Raw genomic sequence first — 15,703 nt, 5'->3', positions numbered from 1 at the left:
ACTAGATATATCTAGTTTGATATATATACCAACTGATCTTTCTAGGATTTAGTTACGTACTTTTAAGGTCAGGAGAGAGAGAAGTGGGGGTAATGGTACCTCCTACCTCATGTTAATCATTTGGTTGTGCATAATGGACTTGATTATTAATGAACTGTGCTCCTTCCGATTAGCTTTGAATATATATATATATATATATATATACACATTATCAGTCCTCCTGATTAACATTATTGAATATATATACATATATATATATATATATATGCATATATGAAGATGAAAAAATTTTCTCAAAAAAAAAACAAAAAAAAGATGAAAAAAAAGAAGACATCTATATATATGTGATTTCAGTTGACAATTAAGGATCAATATCTCAAAACAACATATAAAATCATAGTGACTAGTTCAAGAGGACAATTAATTTTTGCATTAAGTTAGGTGCACTTGGACATCATAGTGGTAAAAATCACTATTTTTTTGGGAAATTGTTTGATTTTGAACCCTCCAATTTATATATAAAAAAAATGTGCTCTTGAATATAATTCATGTAACCTGCTGAGAGGATGACCAAGATGAGCACATTATAACGTAGAACATATATATATAAATCTCAACTCTCCAAAGTGAAGTTGAGAAAGTCGATCGATTATGTACATGGTGCTAATTAGTCAGCATTTATTTAATATATCATACTTCGCACGCGCGCATGTGTGTGTGATATATTTACATTTATGATAAATGATACCATTATGATCTGATCAGTTTTGTTATTAGTTTAAAAAATATTTATATTCTAATTGTTAGTAATTAGATTTTTTGTGTTATATGCATTATATGATTAAAAATTCCACATATATACGTTGAGCATGATATCCTATCTATGGAATATAATACATAGATATATATATATATATATATATCACGTTAAAAAATAAAGTTCCAATAGATCATTAAAATTATAACTTTTTAAGTGTTCTAAAGGTTAACAAAAACTAATTTGATGCCAAAATCATTTTATTTACTTGATCTTGATCTTGATATTTTTTACCCCAAAAAAAAAAAAAAAAACTTGATCTTGATATAATCTTCATATAAAACTACCTATATATACTGATTGAGATTTCCTCGATCCAACGGCGAATATAGCATTTACAAACACAAAATTAAGAAGGGTTCATATAAGAAATACATAGAAGAGTAGAAAGAGTAAGTCGATGGAGTTCATTATTGACCTTCATATAAATATATATATATATATATATATATAACATAAGATATGAAACAGAAGAAGGGAGAAATATATATATAATATAAGATATGCAACAGAAGCAGGGAGAATTTGGCTTTCGTTTTAAGGTAACCCACATAAAGAACTTGGAGATGGAACAATAACGAGTCTTAAATCAATGAAAAGGAAAACGAGTTTCTAGTTTAAAGAAAAAATTAAAAAATAAATAAACAAGAAACTGCTCTGCAGTATACAGTATACATACCCTTCAAGATATGGACTCGCGATGAACAACTAGTATATATGTAAAAATCAGTATTAGCTTTTATAATATTCCTCCTTAATTTTAAAGCTTTGATATGCCAAATTTCGACATGATCATTGGCTTGTTGTTAAAGGTTAAACCATAAATTAACGTGTAAATTATTAAATCATCTATAGACTGCAATTTATTTTGCTAATATGCACATGTTTCACTACACAGTACCTAATCTTTTTGGACGCTACTATCACACACACACACACACACACACACACACACACACATATATATATATGTAATTTTGGTGGAAAAGGAAAAATTATGAAAGCCCAGATTGTCTCCACCGCAGAACATGGTATGGTTTTTCGTTTTGGGCCTTTCTAGGCGTTAAAATATCTATTTTTTGTTAGTTCATGTCCAAATACCAAAAGCCAGTAGTTTGATGGCATCTTCAATTTATTGTGTTCCATTTTGTCGGAAAACTAAAGTGTAAATTGAATGAGCTTTTTTTTTTTCTCTTTATTATTATTATTATCTTCATTTTTCTTTTTTCCTTTTTTTCTTTTTTCAATAAAGTTGACTGCATTTTGACGCTCGGTTTGTATATACTCCCAAATGGAATGATTTGTATATCTATGTTTTTATTTATTTATTTGTATTTATATGAATTGAATATTTTCTTCCTTAAAGTACCAACTCAAAAGTGAAAGCTTGCGACTTTTGTAAGATGCTTGCAAGATTAAGCTCAGATTAAGCTCAAAGGGCTGCTCCTTTATTAGTACTGGAAGTACACAATTTATAATGAACAACTTTACCGGGCAATATGTTCCCATTATTGTCCGTACTGCTTCTATATATCCCTTTGGTTATCAGCAAATAAACGAGTATGACGTCGTTTTTGCACCACCATGAAGGTGACGCGAGGTTGATAGTTGGTGTAAATATATACCAAGCAACAGGTGGCTGATAACAAGTAAAATATGTCATTACTCATTAAAGCCACTAAAGGGCTTTGATTCTCTTATATTAGGCTCAAAGTTGTTATCTTTGATTCTCTTATATTAGGCTCTAAGTTGTTATACTTTGGAGACAAATTGTTATTTAACACACAAGAACAGTGATTGTCATCTAAAACTTCCACTGCATAAATAGTTTACTTTCTCGCAAAGGAAATTGTAAACATACACATGATTTTAGTTAACCTTTAGTTTCCAAAAAATTCGGTCTTATAAGCTTATTTTTCTCATGGAAAGCACTGCTAGCTGTTTCTCTCTCCCTATGGTATATTTTGTTTTTTGTTGTTGTAAAAGATCTGTTTCTAATTTTCCCTTTTGTAATTATATATGCATATATGTTAGCTAGTGTTGAAAAGACCCTTGTACTATCTCATTTTGGATAAGATTCCATTAATTTGTCAATTTCCCTAAGCATATACCAAATTATTGTAAACTATTAAAACATCACGCTAGTTTAAAAAATATCTCCTTTTTTTTTTTTTAAAAAAAATAGTTTGATAAATATTGCAATTGATCTTTCTATGGTTTATTTTCAATTCTTAGATAATATTATAATGAATATATTTATATTTTAATAATTAAGGGTGTTATTTTATATTTTTGTGAGGAGTGCTATTGAATTAAGTTTACAACAACTCAGGTTAGTTTAATTGATTAGCCACTCATATTTCATTTTATATTCTATTAAATTTTTAATTTTTAACTTATGGAGTATTTTTGTCACTAATCTATTACATAAGAAAGAGATTAGTGTTGGATGGATAGAATCCCAACCATAGGAGTAATTTTTTTAAATCCTGAAAATTTGATTTGTAATTATATTGAGCCTCATGATCTAGTTAAAATTTTCCCTTTCTTGTTCTATGTTATCCAAGTTTCAACACCATTAACACAATATTTTATACAAAGAAAAAAAATTTCAATTATCACTTATAACTTTATTATGACGTGAATTAATTTCAATTTTCAATATAGATAATTTAAAAAAGACCATAATTGTCAATATATATATATATATATATATATAAAATTGGCATATCAAGAATCATTTTCAATATTCAATATTATGAATGGGTTAAGTATCTCAAGAATACAATATGAATAAATTGTGACTGACATATAAAGACTAGTGCATTATTAATGTGTCAAAATTGGATGAGAAAAATCATATGTCTGATCAGCAACTTAAAATCACACTACGTGATGACTTGAAGGGAATAAGATACCTTGTTGTCATGGATGACATTTGGACAACTCAAATGTGGGATGACATCAAAAGTGTTTCAGCTGATGGATCAAATTGAAACAGAATATTAATCACTAATCAAGAAAAAAAAAAAAAAAACAAAAAACAAAAAGTTGCTTTAGCTGCTAGCGAGGACTTATTCATTGTCACTTCTTGATAAGGATGAGAGTTGGGAACTTTTATGTGAAACGAGGAGAAGAATGTCCCCTATTTGGAATCTCTGGATAGGGAACTTGCACAAAAATTGTAAGGGTTTCCACTTTCAATTATTGTATTAGGTGGTATCCTGGCTAGAAAAGACAAGTCAGATGAAATATGGTCCAGATTTGTTGGCTGCAACAGATCATACGTTAGCAAGGACGTGACACACCATGCCTAGATATTCTAGCCTTGAGTTACAATCACTTTGCCACTTAAAGTGAAGCCACACTTTTTTCTATATTTCGATATGTTTTCAAAAGACTATGAGATCAAAACATAGAACTTAATCAGATTATGGGAAGCAAAGAGACTCGTACTCTACGGCTTCATATAACTCATCAATTTGATAAAATCAAAGAACCTATGACACCTGCATAATCATGCTCACCATTTTCACATATTTAATTATAGATTAAAGAGAGGTCACAAAGAAAAAAAAAAAAGAAAAAAGAAAAAAATTCAAGATAATTATCGTATTTTTTCACAAATTTGAGAGTATGCGAAATGAGTTTCTTGTAAAAGTTACATCAGAAATGGTTGATGGCGGCACAGCTGTTGGTATTATCTTACTTGTTATCTGTCTGATCCAACTTTATTCATCAATTTCTTTTTGTTTATGGTTCTACACTTGGTGGACTTGGAAACTGGAAATGTAAAATGGTACAAATCCACCGTTCCATTGTCGAAATGCTGTCTGCTCATAAAGCATATGTGTGGTCGAAACTCTTGAGTGCTAACTTCCCTATGAAGTATGTCCTATGATTTGACTTAAACGTTGTACATGTCCAAGGCATACTCTGCCTCGTGAGCAGAGCCAACCTCTTTCAGTACGTCGTTCTTATTTCATTTTTCTTCGAACTTTTGAAGAAAAGACTGATCGAACTTCTGAAGAAAACAATGTTATTTAACTCGCAAGATTCTTAAAATATTTTCCATTTCATGAAGAGTGCAATGTTATTATATATCTCTCTCTCCCTCTCTCATAACCAGAAGATTTAATTTAGACCATACAATTTAGAGAGGCACATTGAAAGGATGATGTAAAATTTCCTACATATAAAAGATTTGATTCACTAGTAAACATTTCTTTACAGAGCCAAACATTTGACATTCTCTAATCTGAATCGGGTGTCACTGCAGAGTGCAGACAACATTCTAGCAAACTTCCTCACCTATAATTAACATGGCTTGACTTCCTACTTTTTCATCTAGCCTAGCATCGACAACTCCCATCAACCCTTTCAACCTATAATCACCTGAGTCAAATTTTGCATGAAGCATTTTTTTCTTTTCAGCATTTTCTTTTTCTTTTTCCTTTTTGCCCCATTCTTGGCCAGGGCAAATGAGAAAACCCTGCAACCATTGCATAATTATACATTTACAGAAGGAATTTTACCAATGAAATAACCTCTTTTTCATGATTGCTTCCTCATCTGGCTATCACTCTGCAACCGACCATCTCTCTCCCCTCCTCCCTCATCTCTCCCTTTTCTAACAGTAAAACATCACCCTCTTCACATTTTCCTTAAGTGCTGGCAAGGGCCGGACCCCGGACTCTCCTGAAGCCCTTGTACCCTTGGCAGAATGACCATTTGTGCCATTCTCCTGCATTTCTGGTTCCATATAAAACCGGGCTCGGAAAGCAGCCAAATGAGCATAATATGCTGGAGGAACTGCACAGGAGCCAAAAATGTGGTATAACTTAATTAAAACAACTTGTAAGATTCACAAATAAGACAACAGCACAAAATGCATCACTAGTTTCTCTTTTTTATTCCCCCCAAAACAACAAATAACCACAGGCAAAATCTTCTATCCATATTCACTCTGTGCATTATTTCGTGGCATGAAATGATTTTACCTTCAATGCCCCAAAGAAACGGATAACCTCAAAGAACTGCTCATCAACAAATATAATGTCACTGATTCCAATATTCTCTATGCTTTAGTGTTGATGAATTCAGTGTTTATGAGTAGGTAGAAGTACTTTCAGCTTCTTTTTGCAGTTCATAAGATCCCAATTTCATTGCAGCTATAATGAATTCTCAGGCATTGGGTACTTTCTAAAATTATGCCGCTTTTCCATAAAAATTAGAGAATTTTAAAGCGAAAACGGCATTACAATCTCAAGGGACGACCAAACTCGACATGCAACCCTCGACCATATGTATCAGATGTCATATACAAGGAAGAACAATGGCTTACCAACAGACACAGATCGTGTACACCTCGCATACGTATAACATAGATTGTTTGTCAATGACTGGATTCCATCAGCGGTAAAATTGTTCTCATCCCAAAGTACATGGTAGTGAGCTGGTCTACTTGTCCCCTGTTATAAAAGGAAGACAAATGTTACTACTTTTTGCGTAATAAGGTCTAACAAAATTTAGCAAAACCAAGAACAAATATTTTAGTTCATTTAATACCTGAATACCAGCATGGCTGCAGAGATAAAAATCAAATTCTGTAGGATGACAGATTTTAGAGTCAACCACGGTGCCTGAAAAAAAAAAAAAGAAAAAGAAAGAAAAAAAAAATCACTATAGGAAAAAAGGAGGAAAAAAGTAAGAACTATCATCCTGCAATTGTACATGCCTAAAACAAGGACGTAATTCTTAATGAATTTTCAACTTTACCAGGCAATATGTTCCCACTCTTGTCTGTACTACTCCTATCCCTGTGGTTATTAGCAAATAAACGAGTATGATGTCGTTTTTGTACCACTATGAAGGTGACGGGTGGTTGATAGTTGGGTTCCAGAGATGCACAAGCCTGTACAGAAATATTTGTAAATCTCAGAACTTTTTTGTGATTCCAAATACTTTCATAAATTAGAGGATACTTAGGATTATTAATCCCACCTTCCTGATTGCATCTAACTCAAAAAGAAGTACTTGGTAAAATTGCCCTTCACTAACACCATCCCTGCACAAAATTATTTTCTATTAAATTGAAATCCATAGTAAAAAACATATAAATGTTACTAATTCCAGATTATTAAACTAAAACTGGTAATACTGCATTGTATTTTTTCTGCAAAGTAATAATTCTAGATTAATCAGGCCAATTTACCAAAAGAGTGGAAAATGTGAATGAAACTTCAAAATCATATGGATTTCCTAAAACACAAGATTAAGAAAATTGGAAAGTACAAAAGTAGACAATTGTGAACTAAACAACACTAGATCCAAACAGATTCAATTTGAAAAGCCAAGTTCTTTCCTAATCCAATTCCAGCCCCATACTAATTGGACCAAACACCCTGGGCTCATGAATGCATGTATATCAAAGGTAGAACTTTTATGCCAGAGCTGGCTTTTAGCACAAGTATAATGTATGTACTTCCTTTATTTTAGAATAAGCAAAATGATTTTCAGAAAAAAGTTTAGGTGTTCTATCCTTTCAGTGGCTTTTATCAGATAAAACCAAAAACTATAGTCTATTGCACAGTATTGATCTTATCAAAAATTAAGGAAAGACATCTATTTCAAATCAATACTAATATTAGATTTAGCGGATTGCATTATCTAGAATTTATCACTGCAATAATTATTGTTAAAACATAGCTCAACAATACTATGAACACTGAATGAAGGGAATGTCACCTGTAAAATATAATCCTTAGTGGCTTCTGCCCTGTTGCCTTCCTAAAGGAAACAAGAAGATCCCTGAACAAAATATTAGTACACTTATTAAGCACACCATATACACAAAAGATTAATTCTGGCATGGAGAAGAACCATGCCAGGAAATCCTAGAACCAAACCATATGACACATGAAATAAGGAATATTGGAATGTGTGCATGTACATATTGGCGAGACAAGAAGGAATATAAGAAATAATCGAGTTTAGGAAATCATCAGAGAACAATTTAAAGAGTCTTTATACCTGATCATGCCACCACTAACTGTGCCACGTACAGGGTCTTGCCAAGTTTTATACAGATCTTGTATTAGTTCCTGTCTGTGAGCTTGTGCACAAACTAGTCCAGCATATTTGGTCACTTCTGGCCAGTCCTGTGAAGCTACTACCTACAATTGGACAAAAATATATTATTATCAACAAGGGTTTCAACTAGAGCAGTAAAAAATTTTAGGGAAGGGTAAGAGAATTGTACAGCAGCTATTGAGGGGCTAGAGTCTTCTCCATTCTCTGGGTGAGTCACATCTGCCCCAAATATTATGGTTGGTATGTCACTGACTAATGGTATTCTGCAGCTAATAGCATCCAAAAGAACAGTGTTTCTTCCACCCATCTGCACAAAGAATGGAGTAATAAAGAACAGAACTCAATAGAAATGGGGCCGAAAACAGGGAAAACATTACTAAGAAGGATATTACTGATTAAGCATGGCTTAATAGAAATATTGTGGGTCTGATCAAACCTTGACATTAATCTTCAGGGACACATTAGCCAGGTATTGTTTGCTAATCTTGAAAACATGTTTTGTGAGACAGCATTGTGATATTAAGCCAAGATCTGTTTCACAGATTCGCTTGAGATCACCTAAAAAATAATAATAATGTTAAGTAATTTTCAAGTTAACAACTCATTTAAATCAATGTAAAAGTTAAATCAAATAAGCACCAAAATTGCAAGATTGAATATACCATAAAGAGATCCATTGTTGTCAGGTAAGATAGCTAATAGAAGCTCTAATTCTTTCCCTTTTGTTTTGTTCATGGATGCATGATAAACATGCTTCAAAGCTTTCTCTACTTGTTCAGGCCTGGCGTTGTAGATTGGAATTACAGGTTCTGGATTAAATTCCTACCAAGAAGAAAAAGCAGCAGCAGCACATTTGAATATGTCATACACAAAGGTCTCGTTCTTAATATGAAAAAAATGAAGGTAAAGTAAATATGATAAAATGGACATGCACCATGCCAGATACTTGACACATTTGAGCAAGCTCATTGCAAAACCCACGAGCAACACTCTCTTGTACACTCCTTGAGAAATTAATACATGCCCACCGGCTTACTGTCATTCCATTAATCATTTTCTGTATTAACATGAAAAGCAGGCATCCGTAAGTTAAGCCATAGAAACAACACACAGGATACAAGGCAAATAGAAATGCCTAAGAATATAAAAGAAAAAAGATAATATCTAATTCTAAATATCTTAATTACTTGATGGGAGATAGTTGATAACTACTAATGGTATACTTGGAGTTATTAGATTTATTCAGTCTAGTCATAACCTAGGAGTAAGCTCATGGTTGAAAAAATAATTGCAACATAGAAGATCATACCTTGTTCATCATATTCCACTGCCCTACTTGAGGCAAACAATTCTTTTCTTTTCCAGTCTCATGATATTTCAGCTGCAGATAAGAGTATCAACAAATAGTGAGCAATGAAAACAGTACTCATTACTAGTGCTCCACACTGAACATAAAAGTTGAAGATATTACCCAAGGTGCAGGGAGAATTCGAGCCTCCACAGAAGCTAGTTTTTCACTGACTTTGACTCCAAACTCCTTCGCATATGGGTCATGATCATAAGCCTGATGCTGAACTGTCTGCTTGGAAGCGATAAAATAAAAATCAAGACATGAAAGACCATATTCCATATAATATTTATCATATTACATTATTCAAATCAATTTGCCTTCTGAAGTTATTATATTCTTGTATCAGAGGTTCATTAAATTACTCAAAAGTCAAAGCCATTAACCCTGTTCTACTATGAGCTATGTGACAAAAAAAAAAAAAAAAAATAGATTTCTTAATTCTATTCATACCATATAAATTTGGACGGGACACAAAACATAGCCATAGTTGCCATTTTTAAACTAAATGAGTGAGATTTAATAAAGAAATAGTTCTTCACCTGAAATTGGCAAGACAGCAGGGTAGAAAAAGATAATTCTACTTTACATAATATGATATTCTTTTAAGGACATTTTAAGTAATTTGTGAGACATACAAAAGTATAATATAACTATACCTGCAGGATGTCATTTTCACGATCCCTAGGCCTTTGGCATGTAACTTTTAAGAGAGCAGTAATTTGTTTCTCATTCAACCTTTTTGTATATCGCTGTCCCTCAACAATTTTGCAGGCCTGCAAATTTAAAGCACATATGTTCCAGAAAATGATATTACAAAGAGACACTAAAAAGTGACTTGGCTGCAAAAGAGGATTTTCTATTCACCATTTCCTACCTCCATAGGTAAATAGTTTGCCTTCTTCTGGTTTCCCACTTGAAGGCAAGGAAGATGTGAATGTTGAATTGTGAAACCATACATCTCTTGGAAGTATTCAACGACCGACTTCATCGTTGCGTTCTCATCAACAGGAAAACTGAATGAAAATCACATCGGAGAGTATTAACACCAACAAGTTAGTTGAAAACGATTGAATATGAAAATTAAAATGGACTAAAAACTTATTTTTTGTAGTTCATGTAAGGGGAAAAAATAATAGAGACAAAAATAGAGCAATTAAGTAGAACCATTTCGATGATCAAAGCATGAAATTTAGTAAATATCAAATTTAAAAAGCTTAGAACCAGGTAAAAGATTTTTGAAAGCTTACACTAGTTCTCTTGTGGGTTGGGATGTCAATCCTGAAACCCGATATTTCCTACGAACACTACCTCTGTGTGTGACCTCGACTTTCACTCCTCTAAGAGCCTTTTTAATCTAGTAGGAATTTCATAGAGACATTCTAGAACTAGTCAAATAACAATAAAGGAAAACCAGCACACATCACCAATATCGATAAAGAGAGGAAAAACCTTTATACGATCAGAATCAGACAAGGGCCTTGACAACACATCTTTGCCAAGAAGCTGGCCGACAAACTCTATTACGGGGAGAGGCTCAATAAATGCAGCTGAAGCCATATCTATAAAATGTGAATGGACAAAGGAAAAATTTAGAGATCATTAATGAGAATATAAAAAGTAATTCTTGGAACAAAGTTCAATTAACTGCAGTTAATTACCAATATTCAGAGATAAACCCATCTGGGTAGGCCTTATACTCTGGTAAAATCCACACCAAGACTCCAAGCCATCACCAAGCCGTTGTGGTGTTCTAATATCTGGCGAAAAGAAGGATCTTCCAATAGGGCAGTACCTTCACAAAATTAGGCTTGGTGAGATAAATTCGAATTCGATTTTGGCTTTTCTTAACATCACTAACAGACGTAAAGATCCCCAACTCCGTGAGAGATTGTTTACCTCTTAGTTGCGAGTTCTCTTAATACAATGTCAAGAATTTGGAGAGCTTCCTGGGGAGCATCAGCACGTTTACCTGCCAGAAACTGGCCCAGATGATGCAAGTTTGCCCGAGCAACAAACCTTATCACCACTTTGTATTCCCTCTCTCTTCTGAAATTTTGTAAAAATATTACTTACAATGGAAGTATAATCATTAACCAGACCCAACTGTTCATCATCTTCTCGTATCTATGCAAAAGATAAAATAAAAGGGAGGTTTTTTTTTTTTTTCAGTTTCTAACTTTTTCCTCAATTATGTCAAAAAGAGAAAGACCAGGCGGTACAGATCACATAAGGGGTGAAGAAGAACAACAAAAGTGAGCAATGAGATGGAAAAACTAAGGGAAGTTTTCCATACTTGGGACCATTAATTCCATCATCTTCATCTACAAGCTTAATGTTGAACTCCTTCCAAGCAAAGGGAAGCTCCCCAGCAGTGTACAGACTTTTTCTGCCATCATAAGCAGGCAGTCTCATTCCTAAGTCAGATTCTTTATACAGCCTCACCAGTTCTGCCATGATGGCTCTGTTCACAGTTCTTGACGCCACCTCAGGAGTTATGGTTACCTGCAAGAAACAGAACACTGATGGTGAAAAGGCAAGCAAACAAAAAGAACAAAATTGAAAGCCAGCCAGACTTAAATCCCATAAATGCTAATGAAGGAAAGGACAGGGAAAAAAAAAGAAAACCATTGAATTTTCCTCTGCAATGCAGCAGCAAGTATTAACTAAATACCCATTATAAACCATATTGAATGTCAGATTAAAGGGCCCCAATTTCATGACACGAAAAACACTCAAAATTTTATTTTTTTACCCCCAAGTCCCAGTAGATTTTTCAATTCTTTAGGGAAAAAAAAAATAAAGAAAGAAATAATAAAAATAAAAATAAAAGAAAATAGTTTACATACATCATACTGGTTCAAGTCCTTGTCCGGTAACTCTGCAAAGAAATGGTTGGCCTTTACAATACATCTTGTCCCAACTTGACCAAACCCAGGCCTAGGGGCAAAACTCAAAGACTTGCTTGAAGTAGGAAAACCCACGTCCATCTCACATAAGTTAGCTCCATTTTCCACAGACCCATTTGGAGTCCTAGCCACCAGAGCTCCGGCAAGATTCGCACACTCTGGCTTAATAGCCACAGTACAGTGCCTGGAACTCGGTCGTAGACAGACATCACCTTGATCGGATTTCCGGCCACCTCTGCCTCTTCTTCTTCCCCTGTTCTTTGTTGGAGGCGAAGTTTGGTTGTGGGTTTTAGCGTTGTGGTGGGGTTGTTGTTGTTGTTCTTGGGTTGGTGGTGATGGTGGTGGACCTTTGCCATTTTGAGCAGTCTTGGGCGCTTTTTGAGCAGGATTCATGGAGTTCTGTATGTGGGTTTTGATCACAAGATGTTGCTCTGAGCTCTCTTTCATTTGCCTTATAGGCATGGCTTTGGTTTTTGCTGACTGAAAAAACCAGTACCACAAAAACTTAAAAAAGAAAGCACTCTACTTTGCTTAAAAGCTATAAACTTCACCAAATGGCACAAAAGACACCCTCTTTTCTTTTAGTCATGACCAGTTTTCTCCCACAGATTTAGGACTTCTCCTCTGAAAATCCATAAAACAGATATGGAAAATGCATGTCAGCCAAAGTTCAAAGAAAGAAAATTAAAGATGTGCCCAAAAATTTTTTAAAAAAAAATGCAAAAAGGTAAAACAAAACTATGATAATGCATACGCAAAGTAAAAACGAAAAAAGGGTATGGATTACGTCCACCCTTTATTGAAAACTACAAGCATTACTATTACTTTGCAAAAATTGAAAACCAACTACTCGCTTTTGTCTCGGCAAAATACCCCCCAAGCAAATGTATTATTTATATATATTATATTTGTACAGTAAAATCTGAACCAACCAAAACTAGCAGAGTTACAGTATCACTCTGACTGAACATTTGCAAAACGGAGTGAATGAAGAAGTAAAGGATAACAATAAACAAGAATATATTGTAACCTTTCACCAAAAAAATATACATATATAGTAACCATTTTTTTAAAAGATATTTACTTCCTTAGTTTCCGGCTTCAAGATCTTAAAGACTCGACCGAGAAGAAAACGCAACACGAAACCCCAAACAGAAGTCTCAGCTAGAAACCAGCGCTACTACTTGAAAAAAAAAAAAAAAATCATAAATGTGAAGACAAAACAGACTATTGCCCGAGAACGAAAATTTTCCTTTTTTTATTTCTCAGATGCTTCCATTAGGAGTCCAATGACCATAAATCGTAAAGACAAGAACTTTAATATATATAGATATAAATATTGTATGCCAGAAAAAATTATTAGAAACCCAACAACAATTGAAATACCCAGTGGATAAAAAAAATCATTTTATTAAAATCCTGTCCCTTACCCAAATTTGAAAGCTTGAAAATCCATTAACAAAGCACATAAAAGATGGATAAGACCAAGCAGATAAAAACATAAGGATATGAAACAAAATAAAAATTTATTAGAAAGATTTTTGAATCTATGTGGCTTCCATAGAAAGACAATAAAACACCCAGAAAAGAACAAAAATCAAGAACATATCCAAGAAGAAGGAATAAACATTGGAAAGGGCAGTAAAATCACTATCTGGTTAGTACCCAAAATTAATGCTCTATATTTAAAATATATATATAAATAATAAATAGCATGAAGTCCAAGGCAACCCAAAAAAAGAGTGAAGACTCAGCAACCAACCAACTCTTGCAGTAACCATATATTGAAAGTGAAGGAGATCCAGAAACCCATTAATAATCAAGTAAAGAATCACTCACTTAAACAAAAACTAAAACGAGCTCCTCAGCCAAATCAAAACAACAAAGGTGAAAACTTTGACAGGTGTTCTTATTTTTTTAGTTTGCCAAACAACGTGAAGTTGATTATAAATAGAATCCACAAGAGAGAAGATGAGTAGGATATAAAAGATGGGTTTCGAAGAGATTCAGATTTTGAAAGATATATAGTGAGAGAGAGAGAGAGAGAGATATAGAGAGGGGGGTTTTGTGATGATGATGATGAATCTTTATACACGCATGCAAGGTGCTTTTGGTGTTTTCTTTATCACGTGTAAAAGGCTTGTGAGGCCCTGCCCTGCCCTCTTTGCTTTTAAAAAATGGCCCTCTCTCTCTCTCTCTCTCTCTCTTACTTTGTTCCCCTTCTCCTAATCTAAACCCCTCTCTCTCTCTCTCTCTCTCTCTCTCTCTCTCTCTCTCTCTTCCGTTTTGGTTCTCTGGACTGATCGCGCAGCCTCGGGGCGTACCATGACTCATTTATTATAAAAAGAAATAAAAATTAAAAATTAAAAAAAATTCAGAGAGACAGGGAAAGAGAAAGAGAGTGGTGGGTATGAGTCCAAAAGAGCTACTGAGTATTACAAAAGCAATCATACACAGAAGAAGAATAATTCGAACTTGCAGTCCTCTATCCTGCAGACTTCTCCATCTGTGCTCCTATATAATACCTCTCTCTCTCTCTCTCTCGCCTTATATATATTATCACCACTAGCACTACATTGAGCACATCAAGCGGCTTGGTTGAGCCTGTAACGGTCGATTCTTTGGGGATGAGAGTATGGAAATATTTGGTGTGGGTCCAATTTTCTTTGAACCTTACTTTCTTATCTTCTATCTTTTTTATTTTTTTTATTTTTTGGAACCCAATTGGTCTGATTCGCTACGTTGTGGCCTATCATATCAAGATGATAGGTCCACCAATCCTAGTTGCTTGATGTAATATAATACAGTTGATTAAAGAAGTTAAAGAGATGGAAAAGAGCTAATTGGGTGTATCATGTATATGTGTCTGTCTGTCTGTCTGTCTGGTGGGGTTTGGTTTTGTGATTGTGAAATGTCTTATTATGTCAATGCGGACTCGTGAGGAGGCAAAATAGGACTTCTATCGTGCAAGAACCAGAAAATAATAATAATAATATATAAAATAAAATAAAAAGTGGGGGCCTATAAGGGAGTGGTGATTGTGTATGATTACTCTCTGGACTTGGAGAAGAATTGGGTCCCAACTTAGTACATCACCATGGTGGGAAATCAAACTAGGTTTGATGACTGCTACTCATTATATTTTGGATGGTTGTGATTGGTAGACTGGTTTTCCGGCATCATTGCATTTTTGACCCAAAGTTGGATATTGAGATGGTTGGGTGTTGTTGCTCATACCATATCCAACCAATATTTTTGCTTTCTCTTTTGAAAAAAAAAAAAAAAAAAAAAAAAAAAAAACACATTAGGGAAAATTAGAGGGTTCAATCTTAAAAAAACCATCAACTAAACTTGTCCCAATTGCTATACTTTTAAAATCTACACCTAAATCTACACTTATCTAACGGAATTGAGATATCAAAAAAAAAAAAAAAATTTTGAGAGAATTACTATAAATAATCAAAAAATCTTCAAAAGAGGAGTGAAATAATATGCATGAAGAACTTAGAGAGGATCAAATTTTCAATATTAGCTTAA

The 15,703-nt window shown here is 33.8% G+C and overlaps 1 protein-coding gene across 5 annotated transcripts; it reads right to left on the bottom strand.

Moving 5' to 3' along the window:
- Positions 1-4,992: 4,992 nt before the first annotated feature.
- On the bottom strand, positions 4,993-14,764 carry LOC107423077 (protein argonaute 10). 5 transcript variants are annotated; one of them, XM_048477875.2, is made up of 22 exons: positions 14,620-14,764; positions 12,107-12,790; positions 11,554-11,762; positions 11,157-11,306; positions 10,919-11,052; positions 10,710-10,819; positions 10,508-10,614; positions 10,135-10,273; positions 9,917-10,033; positions 9,381-9,488; positions 9,219-9,290; positions 8,844-8,966; positions 8,572-8,731; positions 8,346-8,467; positions 8,079-8,216; positions 7,850-7,992; positions 7,565-7,627; positions 6,821-6,884; positions 6,596-6,731; positions 6,386-6,459; positions 6,162-6,288; positions 4,993-5,629 (listed from the first exon to the last, which is right to left on the bottom strand). In XM_048477875.2, the coding sequence occupies exons 2-22, from the start codon at positions 12,626-12,628 to the stop codon at positions 5,448-5,450; spliced, it is 3,000 nt and encodes a 999-aa protein (XP_048333832.2). In that variant the 5' UTR covers positions 12,629-12,790; positions 14,620-14,764; the 3' UTR covers positions 4,993-5,447. The 5 variants fall into 5 exon arrangements, with proteins under 5 accessions (XP_048333832.2, XP_048333834.2, XP_048333831.2 ...); XM_048477877.2 differs by having other exon boundaries at positions 14,606-14,624; XM_048477874.2 differs by lacking the exon at positions 14,620-14,764 and adding an exon at positions 14,006-14,544.
- Between the last annotated feature and the right edge of the window lie 939 nt (positions 14,765-15,703).

The sequence above is a fragment of the Ziziphus jujuba genome, chromosome 3 (assembly GCF_031755915.1).
Source record: "Ziziphus jujuba cultivar Dongzao chromosome 3, ASM3175591v1".
Taxonomy (NCBI): domain Eukaryota; kingdom Viridiplantae; phylum Streptophyta; class Magnoliopsida; order Rosales; family Rhamnaceae; genus Ziziphus; species Ziziphus jujuba.
This window is presented reverse-complemented; position numbering and strand designations above follow the sequence as displayed.

Coding starts and splice junctions, on each gene's coding strand:
- LOC107423077 (XM_048477875.2), bottom strand. CDS start 12,628: ATGCCTATAAGGCAAATGAAAGAGAGCTCAGAGCAACATCTTGTGATC. Junction 10,034..10,134: donor CAAACTATTTACCTATGGAG/GTAGGAAATGGT, acceptor TTAAATTTGCAG/GCCTGCAAAATTGTTGAGGG. Junction 6,885..7,564: donor CTAAGGATTATATTTTACAG/GTGACATTCCCT, acceptor AATTTTGTGCAG/GGATGGTGTTAGTGAAGGGC.